This window comes from Xenopus laevis, chromosome 3L (genome assembly GCF_017654675.1).
Source record: "Xenopus laevis strain J_2021 chromosome 3L, Xenopus_laevis_v10.1, whole genome shotgun sequence".
Taxonomy (NCBI): Eukaryota; Metazoa; Chordata; class Amphibia; order Anura; family Pipidae; genus Xenopus; species Xenopus laevis.
This window is the reverse complement of record NC_054375.1, coordinates 30,034,819-30,054,677: the sequence shown is the minus strand read 5'-3', so window position 1 is coordinate 30,054,677 and position 19,859 is coordinate 30,034,819. Positions and strand designations below refer to the sequence as shown.

Genomic DNA, 19,859 nt, shown 5'->3' with positions numbered 1-19,859 from the left:
TGTTCTTTTTTAAAAACGCAATGTAAAAACGCTGCAAAAACCCAACGTCTGGCCTTGCCTTTAGTCCCTCTACTAATCAGGAGATCATTGGCATTGATATAAAAATAGCTGAGCAGTTTGTAATCTTATTTAAGAAAATGCATCTTTGCAGGTAAATAAGCCCTAGAGAATGTTAACACCCTTAACACATGATGGTCTGTGGCTAATATTTAAATGAATGCAGTAGATGCTCTACTAATCATCTTACAGTCATTTTATCACTGATGCCTGGTAGCTAGGATTATTAAACCCTGACACCCATATAGCTGTATATTTATCAAAGAATAAAGTTAGAAATTGCCACAGTCCTCTAGAGTGACATTCCACCACTCTCCATTCATTTCTATGGGGTTTTGAAAGGCATATATATCAAAGGATGAACATTTACTTTCACCCATTGATAAATACTCTCTTAAAAATCCTATAAAAATTAACAGAGAGTGGCGGAATTTCACTCTAAAGGACTCTAACTTCACTCACTCTTTGATAAATGTACCCCCAAGCCTGACAGTTGCACAGCACAAACATAAAATAAAAAATGAAGACCAATTCCAAATTGTTCTATACATCATACTAAAAACAAAGTGAACTACACCTTCATTAACCATTAAAAAGAATAAGAAAACTAACCACAAATTATCCTTTAAAATAATGTTCACATTTTGTATGTATCTTTTATGATTGCCTCTTTACAACACAGGCTTATCTGAAATGAATATGTTATTGCCGTCATTGAAGTTGTACCTGCCATCCCACCAGCAATCCAAACACAAAAGGAACTGGGTGCTCTGTGCTGGTCTGTAGTAATCCATTCACATAGAAAGGTGTAACAAGAAGCATATCGCCAGCACCACGGTACATCCCTTCTTGCTTTAAGATACAATTCATACAATGTATTGGACCATTGCACACTGTATGCCACGATCTTCTTCCTGGGCATGAAAAGATTTTTAAAAACTATCAAGAAGTTATAGTGAAAGCACAAATGTGTAAGGAATAGTTAATGTTGAAAAAAAAAAAAATTTAAAGCTATTGTGATACTGAAATCTACAACTAGTGCAGATATTAGTATAACACTGTTGTTACATATGTGAGTGCATAAATAGATCGGTATACGAATGCGCCATTGGGCTTCATGTGAATGGACTTTTTTTTAGCCATATTCGGATTTAGTAAATAACCATCAGAGTGTCATGACACCATCTTCTTTTATTATCCTAGGTGTCCCTGTGCCAGTTCTAGGAAGGCACATGTGCAGTAAATTCAAATCTGACAGTGAATAAATACATGGCAAACTATTTTTTTTAAAAAAAAAATTTTAAAGTGGCGCGCGAGCCCACAGGAACAGATAAACAATTATAGGGAGCGTGAAATAATGATTTGTTGGGTTTGGATTTGCAGTCTTATCTTTACCAAGTCAACAGGTCCTCCAATCTCTACAGAAATGCACCCTGATAACATGCTGGCAACAGTCACCAAATACCACGAAGGTTGTAGACTGCAATGCTGGCCAGTGGGAAAGACATTACTTTAAAGAACCCGGTGACCTGACAGTAAAACAAAATATACTTTTAATAAAAGCAAGATTAATTGCTCAATAAAGGGCAACTTGAGGCTGAAATTAATTAGGCTAGAACTGTTCTTTATGTGCTGGACTTATTGTAATCAGCAGAGTAATTTTACATAAATTGTAGAAATGTGTATTGCAGAGAAGCAACTATTTGAACTTCCCTAAATGTTTTTGTAAATGTTCAAATTTAAATTTTCAAACCCAAGGTGCAGATAAACCTCAAGGCTCCACATATGAAACACCAATCAAAACGCTGTAGCCAGTCTTATAATATTTAGCTGCAAAATGTGGGGGTGCCATATTTTCTGTGCTCTCAGGGTCCCACTTGGGCACATTTGCAATACAGCGTGGCTTTCATAATGCACATGTTCCAAACACAAGTTACATGTATGGGACCTGTTATCCATAATGGGGTATTTCCAGATAACAAATCTTTCCATAATTTGGATCTCTGTACCTTATATTAGAAAATCATGTAAATATTAAATAAACAAAATAGGCTGGTTTTGCTTCCAATAAAGATTAATTATATCTTAGTTGGGATCAAGTACAAGGTACTGTTGTATTATTACATAGAAAAAGGAAATCATTTTAAAAATTTGGATTACGGTATTTGGATAAAATGGAGTCAATGGGAGACGGCCTTTCCGTAATTCAGAGCTTTCTGTATAATGGATTTCTGGATAATGGATCCCATACATGTACTGCAAACGACACCTGGGAACAAAGAAAAGCTGTCCTAACGCAAAGTGTCCTGCATTGATTAGTTTTAAACAACAGGCACATCACAAAGGGTATTTGGTTTGCAACCTATGTCCCTGTGAGTGCTATGCATGCTTATTTTTGACATAAATAACACAACCATCTAACAACTGGTTAGCCATGATATCACAGATAGAAGTTGTGTTTAGTACATACAGTTTACAGATGCCATAAGCATCTTAGCTGTTTAATGAGAATGTTCTGCAGTCCATACATACACCATTTTTCATAGCTTGAGAAAGAGGTATCAAAATAAAGCATTAACAAGTGAAGTTTGTGGTTATCTAGGTCAGGTTATACACCTAATTCATTAGCAAGAATCCTACTCACTTTTCATTCTTGTAAATAGTAAAAATGCAATTCAATGTATTTCCGTAAATCTTTTCCAACTTGTAGGCGAGCCTGTAAAACACAATATAGAGAAAAATCTGAAATGCAAAGTATATATTTTTTATAGCATTCATTGGTAGAATAATATAATGTGGGGATCTAAAGCTTCCTGATTAGCATTGAATGAAGTTCTTCGCATAGCAGGAAAACTTTATGGAAATGCATTGGAATCAATGGGAAGGCAACATTAGAAGGCTCAATTCTGCATTCAGCTGTCTCTCCGGAGCGCCAAGAAGCAGCAGATTTAAAGACAATGGGGCAGATCAATGATGTCTACTGGGAGCTCTTTTTCTCCCAGCAAAACAGGCCAAAAGATTTTCCACTACAGTGATTCTCTTTCACCAAATATACAGGTATGGGACATGTTATCCTTAATGCTCGGGACCTGGGGCTTTCCAGATAAAGGATCTTTCTGTAATTTGGATCCTTATTTTAAGTCTGATAAAAATAAACTCCATAGGATTGCTTTCCAACCAATGAGCATTAATTATATCTTAGTAGGGACCAAGTACTGGTTTGTTATTGTAGAGAAAAGGGGAATTTTTCGTAAAGCTGTTTATTTGATTAAAACTGAGTCTATGGGAGATGACCTTGCCATAATCCAGAGCTTTCTGGATAACAGGGTTCCAGATAATGGATCCTATAGAGCAATTTAATTTCTCTATGGTAATCCTTTATCCATTTAGTTGTTCTCACAACTGGAGCCTTTGCAGTAATGTGGTATAAACACCACCTGTCCACCGTATGCCTGTGGTGTTAGACACACAGTAGAACACCCATTTTACATTGTTGTTTTGTGGTCCCACCTATATATTATGCATAATACAGTTCCCCGATTTTACATTTTCCTGGATTTTACACCATTACACATTTTTTTTCTGGTCCCCTGTAAAACGGGGGTTCTACTGTATGTGTGTTTTAGGGACACGGTCCCACACTGCTTCCTGATGTTAGGAGGAGTGAGTTGTTCGTAGTTGTAGTTGGCATCGTGTATATAAACCGTTTTTATTGATTGTGATTATTAAGTTAAGTCTTAATTCATTAATATACCTTTTTGATCTCAACTGGTTAGCTTGGAGCTCACGGACATTGCATGGTCTATGTGTAATGAATCTTGTCTAACTTCATTTTTTGTGTGTGAAGAATGTGGTATTCCAAGTATTTTAGAAGAGAATTTCCTTATCAGCATGCCCAACATAGTGGCAGAATTAAAGGAGAAGGAAAGCTACGGAGGCATTTTATTGCCAATAGATTAGCTGCAATAGTGCAAGCTAGAATGCTATATTTATTCTGTAGAATGTTTTACCATACCTGAGTAAAAAGCTCTAGAAACTCTCTGTTTGTTTAGGATAGGAGCTGCAGTATTAATGTGGTGTGACATCACTTCCTGCCTGAGTCTCTCCCTGCTCTGGGCTCAGATTACAGTAGAGAAGGGAGGGGTGGGGGGAGAGGAGCAAACTGAGCATGCTGTTGCCCAGGGCAATGAGGTTTAAGCTGAAGGCAGGAAGTCTGATACAGAAGCCCATGAGTACACAATAGAAGGAAAGAAATGCAGTGTTTCTTTTGACAGGGGACTCAGAGCAACATTACTTTGAGGATTTACTGGTATATTTAGATGGACCTTTCTGATAAGGCTTACTTAGTTTTAACCTTTCCTTCTCCTTTAATGCATTTTTAAAATGCATGGGTTCTGTTGAAGTATATACATGGCTTGATTATTTACAGTAGGGTAACTATCATGGGGGCAGGGGAAGCGATTGCCCAGGGGATATTAGTTATACTATTGACAATGGACATAATGACTCCTCATTTTTAATTTGAGAAAAATATTTCTATTGCCGGGAAAGTTTCATATTAGACAAACTTGACTAAAAATCCATTGTTTTGTATTATGCTCCAACCTGGGCCTGCAGGCAGATAAGAAAGACAAATTCTTGTGCTGTATAAAATGCACAACCCCGCCCCCTTTGACATCACACCCGCCCCTTTTTGTACCCGCCACTCCACCAGCCGGTGAAAAATCTAGCAAAAGGTGGCAACACTACTCACAGTTGACATCAGGTAAAACTATTCTGCCTCATTTTTTTGAAGATACTTATGGACTCATTTGCAATGCAGTGCGCAACTTGCCAAAAACTAGGTGGTGGTGCCAGAACTTTTGCCTCCCCATTTAGGGTAGAACTCCACGGGCGACTTCCCTGCGATTCTGGCGGATTCGATGCGCTGCGCCAAAATGCAGGCGTCAAAGCGGATGTGACGAAAAATAAGATAATAAATAAAAATGTTTGATGACCTCTTGATCGTTTCTGCTCGGAGACGTTAAGTGCATATATTTCCGCTATACCCAAACCATCTAAAGATCCCACGAAAGCTGAAAATTACCGACCCATATCCCTGCTCAACTTAGATTTGAAAATTTTGGCCAAGATTTACACCTCCCGATTGAATACCTTCATCACTGACATTATCCACAAAGACCAAGTAGGCTTCATGCCAAACCGGCAAGCTAGTGATAACGTAAGAAGGGTGGTGAATCTGTTACATGGGGCCAAGGGGGGGGGCACTCAGTTGGTGCTCCTCTCCTTGGACCTTGAAAAAGCATTTGATTCTATATCTTGGGTGTATTTACGTGAAACACTGATTCATTACAATTTTCCTGTGAGCTTCCTAAACCATATTTTTGCAATGTATCAGAATCCAACTGCTAAAGTTAAGTATATGAATTTCACTTCTGATCCGATTTTCATCCAACGGGGAACGAGGCAGGGCTGTCCCCTCTCCCCTATTCTGTTTGCCCTATGCATGGAGCCCCTCAGTCAGGCGATTAGGCAATGCCCTGATATATTTGGTTTGACGCTTGCTAAGGAGGATTATAAATGCTGTCAGTATGCCGATGATATCCTACTCACTATCACTAAGCCGATGACATCCTTGCCCAACTTGTACCGCCTCTTGCACCTCTTTAGTTGCATCTCTGGCCTTACTATCAACCCCACCAAAACGATAGCGATGGGACTTAACTTACCACGTCCGCTTCAAAAACTGTTACAATTGAATTTTGACTTCACTTGGAAGGTAAACTGTATGGACTACTTGGGGGTCAAAATTACATCGGAGTATTCCGCGTTAGCTTCCTCTAACTATCCGCAGCTCATTAAATCTCTTCTCAAAGACCTTGAAAATTGGGGGAAGTATAATATCTCATGGCTCGGTAGGGTATCGGCACTTAAAATGTCAATTTTACCTCGCATTCTGTATCTGTTCCAAGTTATACCAGCTACCCCACCCATAGGGTTGCTTACCCAGTTGCAACGAGCCAGCCAGAAGTTCCTGTGGGGGAGCATAAGACCACGGATTGCAAAGTCTATAGTATTTCGCCACCGAAACCAAGGAGGTCTGGGTGTCCCAAAATACTTAAACTACTTTCATGCGGCTGTACTGGCGCAACTTGTTAAATGGCATGTAACCGCCAACCCTCCTGCTTGGGTGGATATTGAAAGGTCGCATTGCCCGTCTTTGGATTTACAACATCTACTATGGATTACAAAAAGCTCTCGGACCCCCACTTTCTAATCCGGTGATACAATTTGCATTGCTGACCTGGGACAAAATTAGGCGACATCACTCCGTCATCTCTTCCTGTAACCCTGCCTCACCACTCTTCAATAACCCTGACTTCCCACCAGGATTACACTCTTCACCATTCCAATGGTGGATTGATAAAGGCATTACCAAATTGTTTCATTTACCCCGAGACGTTGTCAAGGATTGGCCCTCGTTCCGGGATAAGTTTCAAGCTCCTGACTCCGAAATCTTCCGTTTCTACCAAATTCAGCACTACTCCAAGTCTATTTGTGATAACTACTCTCAGCAACCTTTCACCATTTATGAAGCTTACTGTTTAAAATACCCTACGTCTCGCAGGCTCATAGGTCCATTGTATAATTATTTGACTAACACTGCTCCGCTAATGGGACTTAAATACATTCTAGATTGGACCCAAGAACTGCAACTTGATTTGGAGGAAGCGGACTGGATACAGGCAATAGAACGGTCCAACCACTGTTCCATTAACATACCTGCTAAGGAAACCTCGTATAAAGTACTGAGCAGATGGTACATGGTGCCTGCCCGCAAAGCGAAATGGGACCCCACTGCCAACCCTTGCTGCTTTCGGGGTTGCCAGGACCAGGGCACAATGAGTCACATCTGGTGGTCCTGCCCACAAGCACAGAGATTTTGGCGTAGAGTATACCAGTTAGTCTACTCAGTCTTAGATATCAATCTACCCAAACACCCGGCACAAGCACTTCTCAATTGCACTATAAAGGACATACCAGCACCTGCACATATGTTGATAACGCATATCTTTACAGCTGCGAAACAGATTATAGCAAAGTCCTGGCTATCTACTTCCTTAAAATTTGGGGAACTGAAGGCTCGAATTAACGCTACCTTTATAATGGAAAAGCTGACTAGCATACTACACAACAAACAGAAGCGATTTCATGTGGTGTGGGACCCTTGGGTTAGGTATAACTTTCCTCATGGCCTTAACCATGCTACTTTGTCATTGTAATCCCGCTTGCTTTCCCTCACCATGCATAGGGCAATCAGAAAATTGGAGCCAGACACCAGTACATTACTCCCGGACGACTGTATACTAACACCCGAGCACTAGGGTGCTAATTTCCCAATTGCAATATTATCCCTACTCAATTTCCACGGACGCTCCATTTGTTCATGTACAGGAAGTTACTTCTTTTCCCTTTTGCTACTTTTATGGTTTGACTCAGTTCACTGATTTATCATCACTGTCTAGCTCTTCTGGTGTATATTGTATAGCCAACTTACCATGTGCCTATTATTATTTTGTGGATCGCCTGACTGTACTCATTTTGTACGCTGTATCACTGCAAACTTTGCTACTGTAATTGCTATCTTTCTATTTTATCTGCTTGACATGATGGTGATGAAAGTTTACTAATAAAAACCAATGTTATAAAAAAAAAAAAATGTTTGATGACATTTTGATGACAGTCGTGTCATGTCGGATGAACGCTGCGACAACATCCGACATTGCTACTGCTTACCTTATTTCCATTGCATCTGACTAGACGCCTGCATTTTGGCGCACCGCGTTGGATCTGCCAGAATCCCGTTGAACACGCTCGTGTAGTTCTACCCTAAAGGGTTTGTTCACCTTAAAATTGAATTTTAGTATGGTGTAGAATTCTGAGACAATTTGCAATTGTTTTTTATTTTATTTTTTTGAGGTATTAAGCAATTTATTCAGCAACTCTCCGGTTTGCAAATTCAGCAATCTGGTTGCTAGGGTCCAAATTAACCTAGCAACCATGCATTGATTTGAATATGAGACTGGAATATGAATAGGAGAGGATCTGGATATAAAATGAGCAAAAAAAGTAGCAATAACAATAAATGTGTAGCCTTAAAGAGCATTTGTTTTTAAGATGAGGTCAGTGACCCCCATTTGAAAGCTGGAAAGAGTTAGAAGAAGAGGGCAAAAAATTTAAAAAAAACTATACTAAATAAAAAATGAAGACCAAATGAAAAGGTGCTTAGAATTAGCTGGGGCATGCAAACATGCCTTAACTCCATTTGTGCCCACCCCCTAAGATACCACTCGAGTTACAATGGCATTACATAAAGGGCTGTGGTTGGCTCTCAGAACTGCACTTTGCATTGAATCCAGTGCCAGGCAGAAGCTGCTCTCAGGCACGGGTTTACAACCCTTACCCCCATATGTAATAAAAGGTACTAAGTTTGCCCAGGAGCTGTGATACATAGTAACCAATAAGATGTTTGCTTTTAAACAGGTGACCAGTAAATTCTGCCTACTGATTGGTTGCTATGGGTTACTGCTCCTGGGCAAACTTAGTGTCTTTTATTACACACCCCCCTTATTGTTTTATCCCTTGCAGCTAACCTGCCTGTATAGTTTAATGGAGGAACAGCCAAACAGACAGTCCTGCTGTAAGGTTCAAGGAGAAAATATGGAAGGTTCAGCTTTATTATATAAACAACTCATGTGTTCCCCTCGCGCCTAACACACTTAATTCTCTATCACAGTCAGATTGGCTGCCACCCCCTTACCTACTCCTGGGGTTATTTCCTCCCTGAAACAACTTTATTAACAACTTTAACCTTACACTCCTCCTCAAATAGCTCATATTATCAAATATCTTAAGCTAGTTATTAATGAGTTTAATTCACTTATAGTGTATTCAAATCTTTTAATGAATTGGTTGACACGTTTGTTCAAATACCACGGGAATCTTTTTACTAAACTGGGGACTTGGCAATGTTTTTAAACTAAACGTGCAGCTGGAATAAAAAAAATACAATTGTAGCATTAAAATGTGATTAGTGGGTCATAATAGAGGATTGCCCACCTTCTTCTAAGTGATTGGTGGGGTCAACTTTTAAATTATTCACTTTTGAGTTAACTTCTAGTATGACGTACAGAGTGATATTCTGAGACAATTTGCAATTGTTTTTTATTATTTATGTTTAGTGATTTAGCTTTTCATTTAGTAGCTCTCCAGTTTGTAATTTCTGGTTGCTAAGGTTGAAATTACCCTAGCAACCATGCATTGATTCAATTATGAAACTGGAATAAGAATAGGAGAGGGCCTAAATAGAAAGATGAATAATAAATATAATAAATAAGTAGCAATAACAATACATTTGTAGCCTTATAGACCATATGTTTTTAGATGGGGACTCCACTTTGAAAGCTGGAAAGAGTCAGAAGAAGAAGGCACATCATTAAATTACTTTAAAGGGGAACTCCACAAAAACATGAATTAAGCTTTTTAAACATAATTTCAAGCAACTTTGCAAAATACATCAATTAAAAAATATGCAGACTTTTCATTAATTGTAATGGTTTCTGACAGTTCCCTAAGCCTAGCTCCCTGCTCTCATGCTGATCTGTCTGACTACTTTGCTAAGCTGCCTGACTACTGTTACTTTGTATCCTTTGTGTGAGACTTTGTATCAACAGCCAGCCGTCTTTAGACTGCTTCTTCCAAACCCCAGAATTCCCTGCACACGTGATTTCAATAAGGAACGGAACTTCAGAGTGCAATGCACTGTGGGGTATGTAGTTCCTGCAAGCTGTCTGTAAACTGTGGAGACATGGTAATATCAGTGTTTTGATCCCTCCTTCCCTGCCAGGATTTCAAATGATGCCCAAAGAGAAGAACTTAAACAGCTGGATTTCAGCATAGACAATGGCATTTATTCATACTTTTTGAAGAAAAAGGTAACTGTGATGGGTATATTAGGGGTTTCTGTGTTATGTGGACCTCTCTATCAAAGTTTGGTTTGGAAGCCGGAGTTCCTCTTTAACCAGTGTCGGGCCCACCCAAAAACTTTAGACTAGGGGCCCACCAAAAGACCTTAGATCAGGGTCCCACTCTCAGTACTATTATAATTCCTCTCCTCACACAACCTCTATTCTGCTAGTCTCTTTTCTTTACATGCAAAAATCTATTATTCCATCTATTTAGTCTCTTTGTTCTCATAGAAATAGGGAATGACCATGAAATATGCCAAATGTTTTGAAGCAGGAGGGCCCACTGACTCCTGGGCCCACCGGGAATTTTCCTGGTATCCCTGTGGGCAAGTCCGACACTGCCTTTAACAATGGTAAACATCTTTTTTTACCTCTCTGCTGTGATTAGGTGTGAATATGCAACACAGATATACGTAAAGAGTAAATACATACCAGTTGCTGTTCTCACTATTATGTCTTATGCAAGTTAGAAGTATGCTATATATGATTTTAACACTTAGTGCAAAGTGGCAGATTATGATTAATTGAGCCTATGCGATAAAATACAGACTGCAGACAATAAAGGTAAGTGAAATACTATAGTAATGGCATGTTGTCAGAGGGAGGCTTAACTGGTGATCATGCACCAAGTTTAAATGGCCGTTGACAACCATGCCAGTATCAAGTGTCTCCTGTTGGCAAGATAAAGAGAAGGCAACTCCTGTATTTTTCCACTCATATGAAAATGAGATTAACCTTAATTTACTTTACCTACTAGTAACCTCCCTATGAGCCTGCCCATGGCTCTTTCCAAGCCTCCTCTCTTCTAAAACATACAGTAAATTAAAGGTTTACTCTGTTTTGTTTCCAAGCAGGGTTTACACTCATTCTGAATTTAAATACACATTCAGGATACTATATTGGCTCAGGTCCTTCTTCATATTATAATATACTAACATATTTGCCCCAACTACATTTATTATTCTACCTTCAACAGACTGAGAATCTGTCCTGTTTTGCTTCGCTGAAACAATTGTGAAATGCATTAAAGTCAGTAGGTATTTGTTTTTTGCAGCATTTTTTCACAAAAAACGCATTGAAGTCTATGGGCGTTTTTCTCAAGTTTTTTCTTACATCACATGCATTAGTGCATGGTCGTTTGTCTTACTCCAGAGGACTGGTCAATGGGTTTTTTCTCACTCTGGATGCATTAAAGGACATTTTTTCATGCATTTTTGCAACAAAAGTTTTAGCTCCAAATAATAACAGTGGTTTTACAAAAAAAATTACAGATGTAGAATGGGAATTGGGAAATGTTGGGAAATTTTTCTCCATGAAACAATGTCTGGCTAATGGGTTAGGGCCCGGAAAAAAATGTGCCCAATGTTAATAAAGGCATCTCATTGTGTTTTATTTATCAGTCTATTTATTTTAATTCACACCGGCTGGAGTGGTCGTAATTGTTCTAAGTGGATAATGTCATCCACAGTTCCTTACAGAGGACAGATTATTAGGAATATTTATGTAATGTCTGAATATGAAGGTAATGAAGTGGGTAAACAGCTAAACTTTGTCATTTCTATGGAAAAATCTTTCTGTGATAGAAGTTACCTTACTAAGAGAGAGCAGATGCCCCTGTGCAAACAACTTTGTGTAATCAGGAGAATATGATTTAATGATGCAAATGTCATTTGCTTAAAACCATATAAGGGATCATTTACTACTTGCAAAGAAAGATGCAAAGTACAAACAAAGTGCATAATCCACCATGTTGCTTTTTGTACTTCTCTTCGCAAGTGGCACGTACATGGATTGCCACAGGTCATTGGGGCAGATTCACTAAAGGGCAAATTGTCGCCAGTGAACGCATAGATTTTGATTACCAAAACAAAAAACCTGATTTATGTGTGGTAAAAGCAGCGCCGGATTTGTTTGCCGGCCGCCCCTAGGCCGCGAGGTCCGACCAGGCGCCTGAGCGGTCCTAACGCCTGCCTACACTTCCCAGCGCGCCGGCAAAAAAGCGCCGGCGCAGCTGGTGTAATTGAATGGGGACTGGGCGGCATGCCACCCCTATTTTTTGCCGTCCTAGGCCTGGGCCTATGTGGCCTCGCCACAAATCCGGGCCTGGGTAAAAGTGGCAAATAAGTAAGTCGTCCCAAGAAAACCTCATATTTTCAGAAAATACACATTCTGCCAAATCTAAAATGCTTTTTTTTTTGCCGGACGAGAGGCCCTGAGGCAGCAGCCCCCAGGGTCCAGAGGGGGGGGCCATGAGGCAGAAGCCCAGAGCCCCCCAGTCCGACCCTGTAAGGGCTCATTCACAAACATGCCCTAAGAGCAATATCAGTTGCAAGTCAGAATGCTTTTTAGCCATGGTGCAGTATTTTCCCCAGAATTCCAGTGTGTGCTGCAACTTGTGCGTGATTTGCCAGTACTGCAAGTTAGCATTTGCATTTGGTGAATGGCACATGAGTTGCGTTACTACCACTCCTGGTACTCAGCGTTAGCAGGTTCTCCATCAGAATTCATAAGCCCCATACTACTACATTAGCAGGGCTCTAAATGGCCCCAGTTTGTAACCATTGGTAATCAAGTCCTGTTGGTATGTTCAAGACTTGTAGTTTTAGCTATGATTGTACTGTGACAGCCGTACTATATATACCCCTGCACTGCATCTGTTGGATAAATGATGCTTATGCGGAGTGCTGCATGAGGTCAGGATAGGGTTTTTCTGCTGGTATTGAACCTGAGTATTCTGTCACTGTTGCTTGCCTGTAGTCTGCCCTGGCCTTGAGCCAGTGTCAAACTGGGACACAAGGGGTCCACCCAAAAATCTTAGACTAGGGGCTTACCAAAAAGCCTTAGACCAGGGACCCACTATTAGTACTATTATGCTTCCGTTCCCAACCTCTATTCTCCTAGTATCTTTTCTTTACATACTATAATCTATTATTCCTTTGTTCTAATAGAATTAGGAAATTACCATGAAATAGACCAAATGTTTAGCAGCATGAGGTGCCACTGACAGCTGGGCCCACCGGGAGTTTTCCTGGTATCCCAGTGGGCCAGTCCGACACTGCCTTGAGCCATTCACTCACTTCTAAGATGCCTCAACCTATACTCTACCAAGTCTAATCCTCCGCTGTCTGCCCTAACCCTTGAAACTGAATGTCTCAGGTGTTAATGAAGATTAAGTTAAACTCAAGTTCATTTGAGTTTCACATTCCAGAGCCAGTAAATCAATATTTGGAGACATCTTCAGGCCTGTATTTGTAGGAAGGCCACAAAGACATGGGCCTAGGGCAGTAGAATTATAGAGATGGCATGCAGCCCTGACCACATCTTCATAGCCCCCATCCAGACAACCCATGCATAGTAATGGGGACAGGACAGCAAGAGCTTTTGGTAAGAATTTCAATCTCCTGCCCTGTCCCCATAACTTGTCAGAAACCATGAAGAGAGGCGGCGCACAAATGGAAGCAGGAAAGAGGGCCTAAGGTCAATCCTCCTCCACATAACACTGACTACTGGAAACTGGTTGGAAAACTATTTTGGAGATTATGATTTGGAAAAGTCATTTGGGCTCAAGCAGCCTGCAAGCAGAATATATGTGCTGCCCAAAGTTTCTCACTGAACCCCAATCTGGCAAGGCTCTCTGGCTCACCAAGGGTTTTGGGATTTATTTGTACATGTATGGGATCCCTATATGGGATGTCATCTGCCATAGACATAATTTCATCCACATAATCCACATTTTTAAAAAGGATTTCCTTTTTCTCTGTAATTATAAAACAGTACCTTGTACTTTATCTAAACCAAGATAAAATTCATCTTTATTGGAAGCAAGCCCAGCCTATTGGGTTTACTTAATGTTTAAATGATTTTCTAGTAGACTTAAGGTATGATCCTAATTATGAAAAGATCCATTATGCAGAAAACCCCAGGTCCTGAACATTTTGGATAACAGGTCCCATATCTGTATATGCATAGAGTTAGACAATCTTAATAAATCTCCTGCTTAAAAGTGCTGCAGGTATTACAGGGACAACATTTATTTTGTCACCACAAAGTACTGTACAGTTTGGTTATATACAGGAACATATTCTGTCACCATCACTAGCCACTTAATGATATTCCTAATTTCAGACCATAAAATCTCAACGTATTTTTTAAAGAAATCATTTTTCTGCCAGAGTCTTAAAGAAAATAACTCTAGATACTTCTGCAGACTATACAAATTTCCGTCAACATACTGTTTGAAAGAAAAATAAAGGGGGTAAGGGTTCCTAACTGACTGGTATTTTGTTTGCAAAGCAATAAAAACCAATGCACCATACCAATGTCATTAACAAGTCAGAAGGATAACAGAGCTTGGAAGACTGGAAATGTTTCATGGAAAAGGCCACAGTAATATTTAAGGCCCATTAGCACTTATTAAAAGGCAGAAACATCAAATGGGTTAGAATAGTATTATCGACAGTAGCAACTAACAGATCACATTTAGTTTCAAAAGTAATTTATAGATTTTACCATATAACATTGGCCTGGATGTTAGTACTTATTTCATTTACTTTGTCTGCTGTATGCTGAACATTGACAACGAACTGGAGGGTACTGTCAATATGTGAGGTATCGCCATTCGCTAACCTGCTATTCTAGGCTAGTGCTCTTCTTCTTAAAAGAATAGACTGGCCTAGGTACATTTTGCAGAGCTTGCTGCCATTTCCACTTTGTTCCAGGCTGTCTCCTGCAGCCATTCTAGCTGGGCCTACTTCTAATCAGCATCAGAATGGGGGGACACACACACCTGGGGCATTGGGCTTGTTTTTTAGCACACTGACAGTATGCAAAGCCTCTAAGGCAGGGCTGTCCAACTGGCGGCCTGCATGGTAATGCAGGACTGGGTGGGGGGGCACTGATTGAAGCCTTTGCCTAGGGTGCAAAAATACCTTGGCCGGCCAGCCCTCCCTCCCTGTGTGTGCCATTCTCTGCTTGCCCAGTGCTGCTTGTGTGTGCCATTCTCTGCTTGCCCTATGCTACCTGTGGAATGTAAGCCTTTTAGGGGTTTGTTCTTGGGGTTATTAGCATTTGGAAATTGTTGTTAAGGGCCCCTAAGGTGTTTAATCATGTGTTGGGGGGCTGTTGTATTATCCACAGGGGAGGATGAGGCATATGGATTTAAGGGTATGTTTTTAACATGACATATGAGTGATGAGGTATTTGCCTGATGTGAGCACTAACCATTTGTTTTTTTGGTGTGCTACCACCGTTAATGTGGATATGATCTTAAAAGTTCTTGTGGTAATATGGGTGTGGTTTACAGTGGTTTAAAAGGGGAGTGACCAACACTGACTTCCATTATCGGCCCTCCTCCACATAGGCCAGTAAAATTTTGGCCCTCGGTACCACAGAACTTGGACAGCACTGCTCTAAGGGTAAACCACAAGGGATTCTTCACTAGCTGGTGTCTGCACACTTGAATCCCTACACGGGAGAAACACACCAAGGGACATATTTATTATGCTGTGTAAAGCGAAATTCACAGAAAAAATTTTGTAAAAAGTTTTGTAAAATAAATGGCAAATGTATCAAGGTGGTTTTTTATTTTATACCATACCGACACCATATTTGTCGGCAGAGCCTGGTGATGTGTGGTGAATTATCCTGACATTTTTTACACCACATAATAAATTTGTCCCCAAGGGTTCTAATCCTCTACACTTCTCTTCTAACTGGCCCTAACTATTAAGCAACTGCACTAAAGCAAATGGATTTAGATCGTAGAGAAAAACACTCTGGTTCACCACTAGATGTTGCTGTCTCCCAGTAAATCTCTCTGATACATGACATGAGCTTTGGCTATTTACAAAGGTTTCATTATCCATTGTAACAGAATGCTGGATATTGACGGGTAGCCAAAGCAGCTTGTTGGTGTGCGTGACAATCAAAACAAACAGAACATGAACAGACTCATTTGGAACCTGGTTTGGGGTGGGGAAGGCAAATTCACAACAAAATTTAGTGCGTGTCCCTTCATAAAATAAAGTGGATAATACAGACTAAATTTGTCTCTAATTCTAAATGGGGGCAAATTATTAAGGCATTACTTACACAAACAGCATCCCTGGCACCAATGTACAGTATTTAAAGAAGGTGCCTGGAACTGTGGGGAGTTGTATGGTTCCTCTTCAGCTCCCATTGGTCCTTGAGGGATAGGTTGGGTTAACTGGGGGGGTATACAGTAAGTGGAGTTAACTAGTTAGCACTAGGGTGTGCCTTATCCATGATGCCTTCATCTGTGTGTTATTTGTGAGAATGAGTTATGTCACAACTGTTGGCATTGTGTCCTTGCCATTTGGTCAAAGTTACTTGGGATAAACTTCTTTGCTTGGTGCATCCTCACAATGAAATCTGCATTTTTTACAGCAGCAAAAATTCTCACAAATCTGTGCTAAGATTTATAACATGTTTTGTTTTATTGGAGGGAAAAAACTCCAGCCTCATTATTAAAACTTTACCATGCGATTTGTGTCGTCAGGAAAAATACATGTGTTTTTTGTGCAGGAAAAAATGCAGAAAAAATAATGTATTATGTGTACGATGTGGTCAACCTCCACCCATACAAAGGGAACTCTGGTGTCAGTGTGTACTTTCTATATTATCCTGTCCTAGTTATTAACTAGATTTGGAATCCTGGATTTGGTGCATCTCTAATTACTAGCAGAGCCGAATTTCTGTGATAAAATACTGGAAATTTGCCTCTTAAAGTTACCAGAGGTGGCTTGCCGCCGCTGTAACTGGTTGCTTCATGTCGCCTGAGGGCAAGGTTCTCATCTTGCCTCATGACAGGAGTGGCCATGCCGGTGGGACACTGGGAAAAAACCCGGTGGGCCCCTGACCTAGACCCCACTATTGGCGCTGCTGCCTGATCTCCCGGAAGGGGAGGTTGCGGCTGGGGTGGGGTCCTAAAGTGTCTAATGTGTCTTCGCTGCTGGGGCAGTGGGTGTGTGGGAGCACCAAAGCAAGAATCTCGGTGGGCCCCAGGCCCCCAGTCCAACCGTGGTTGAGATTAGCCTAACGTCAAGTAACTATTACCAGAGTGGAGACCTGGGTGTTACTTTAAGAGGTGGAAAAGTCTCATGAACCAAGACCATTCTTGCTGCAGTTACTAAAGTATAGATCTGCCCTTCTGAATCTGTTATTACGTGCTTATCTTATTGGTTTCTACTAGGAAAACTTGTATGCCCACAATAACGGAACTAGTAGTTCCCGGACCAGGGTGCAGTCCGTGCACTCTGGACGAAATTTTTCTGCCAGATTTGAGCTGACATGAGCTTCCGATGGGCCCAGAGGAGGTGCAGGCCTGGGTGCCCTCATGGTTCACCTTTAAGTTAATTTTTAGTATTTTACAGAATGGCTGATTCTAATAATCTTTTCAATTGGTCTTCATTGTTTATTTTCTATGTTTTTTTTTTAATATTTGTTTTCTTCTTCTGACACTTTCCAGCTTTAAAATGCTTTGTAAGGTTACAGAGTAATTGCTATTTTTTTTAATTACTTGTCTTTCAATTCAGGCCCTCTCCTATTCATATTCCAGTCTCTAATTCAAATGGTTGCTAGGGTAATTTGCACCCTAGCAACCAGATTGCTGAAATTGCAATCTGGGGAGCTGCTGAACAAAAAGCTAAATAACTAAAACTAAAACACAAATAATTAAAAATGAAAACCATTTACAAATGGTCTCATAATATCACTCTCTACATCATACTAAAAGTTAATTTATAGGTGAACAAACCCATTTGTATCTTGACTGGTTTTAAGGATGTCAACCCACAATCCTACATAAAGCAGCCATTGATAACAGAGTTGAAAGTAATACCCAAAATGGCATTACTACTTCTTTCCTATATAATGGACCTAGTTTGTAAGTGGGGAGAATATACAGTACCTGTCTATATTTTGGTAGAAAATGTGCACTTATAGAAAATACCATGAATGCACGTGCTACAGAGTATTGACCTTTCCATGAAATAATACTTCATATTGAACAGGTGTCTCCCAGACACGGCCCTTCAGTTCTTGGAACGCTGAGCCTACAAATAGCAATAATAGCAAACAGAACAGACAGGACCAAGGCTTTGTTACTGAGTCGCTTGCATCTCAGAGAGTCTAATTAAAGAAGAATGAATTGAGCTATGCAGTCATGTGCCATGCCACCTTCTGGTCACACCAAATCAGCCTTCTCTAGAGTAGAATGAAATAACATTGACGTTGGTTTGACGGCTGACGAGTTCAAATGAAACTGCAGTTACAAGTGTTATAACATATCAGTCTGGAGTATCTTTTTAGACGCCAGAACTAGGCTTTGTTTTGTAAATGGAAGACAAGATGTGTCGGAATTCAGTCACATGTCTGGCTGGATCACTCACCCACCTATTTTGGAGAACTCAGGCAGGATAAAGTAACAAGGTTTTGAAACCGAGCATAATTACGAGAAAATGTAGCTCTAGCATCCTTGCAGTCACTAAAGGACTAAAGCTTAATAAAGAAGTAGGCTAAAATTGTTACACCTGATGTATTAGGCTTTTGAACCAACTGAAGGTGATAACAGCCCTTTACTGGTCAATATCTGTATCTTCTGGAAATGCCCCAATTGCACCCCAATAGCTACTTTTTTTCTGCTCATTCACTCTATAGACCAACAGTGAGTGTGGTTATATAAAATATATGATATCAAAAGTATGAAACAAGGCTAATTAGCAATGAACCCTAAGCATAGTTTCTAAACAGCAGCCCAGAGCACACTGAGCATGTGTAGTGCCACTGCCACACAAAAGATAGTCTAACAAAATTCAAGAGCTGTCTTAAAGGCCTTTCAAATTGTAAGCTCTTTTGGGCAGGGCTTTCTTCGTCCTTTGTATCGGTTACTGGATGCTATGTACAGTATGTAATTCTGTATGTTCTTTGTACAGGTAAGGGACCTGTTATACAGAATGCTTGGGACATGGGGTATACTGGATAACAGATCATTCCATAATTTGGATTTTCGTACCTTAAGTCAACTAGAAAATCATTTAAACATTGAATAAACCCAATAGGCTGGTTTTGCTTCCAATAATGATTAATTATATCTTAGTTTGGATCAAGTACAAAGTACTGTTTAATTATTACAGAGAAAAAGGAAATAATTTTAGAAATCTGAATTATTTGGATAAAATGGAGTCTATCGGAGATGGTATTCTGTCTCCTGGATAATGAGTTTACGTATAACAAATCCCATACCTGTACTGTATCTGTCAAGGTGTAGCTCAGTTCCTTGTGCAAAACAGAGGATGCACTTTACTAATTTTTTAGTACAGGTTAAAATCATTTTTAAAAATTTGAATAAAATCAGAGATGGTCTTTCGGTAATTTGTAGCTTTCTGTATAAATGGGTTTCTGGGTAACGGATCCCACACCTGTATAAACCCATTTATTGTACAGTGCTGAAGAATATGTTGCAACTCTAAAAGTACATGATAATAATAATAATAATAATAATAACTAGAGAGGTACATTTCCTGAAGAAAATGTGAGTGGTGCTTGCCGTGGCAAAACTCAGGCCCAAATCTGATTGGCTGTTGTTGCCCCGCCCCTTTTTTTCCTAATTGTGAACCACAGTCACTCAGTGACTAACATACCAAAGTTTGGGAATGCTGTCATTTAATGTGTAAAAATGGCAGCATTTCTATTTTTTTCTATTGAAAATCAATGAATGAAATTTGATTGGTTGTTGGAAACCCCCAGCGACCACAT

At 40.0% G+C, this 19,859-nt stretch overlaps 1 protein-coding gene across 1 annotated transcript in view; it reads right to left on the bottom strand.

The window, feature by feature from the left end:
- The window catches only part of slc25a48.L (solute carrier family 25 member 48 L homeolog), a 91,761-nt gene that overhangs the window by 53,715 nt on the left and 18,187 nt on the right, over positions 1 to 19,859 (bottom strand). Inside the window, exons 2-3 of the mRNA XM_018252021.2 lie at positions 2,702 to 2,773; positions 784 to 971 (exon numbers count right to left, since the gene is read on the bottom strand). Of these exons, the coding sequence (XP_018107510.1) occupies positions 784 to 971; positions 2,702 to 2,773 (260 nt within the window). The remainder of the gene's footprint in view (positions 1 to 783; positions 972 to 2,701; positions 2,774 to 19,859) is intronic.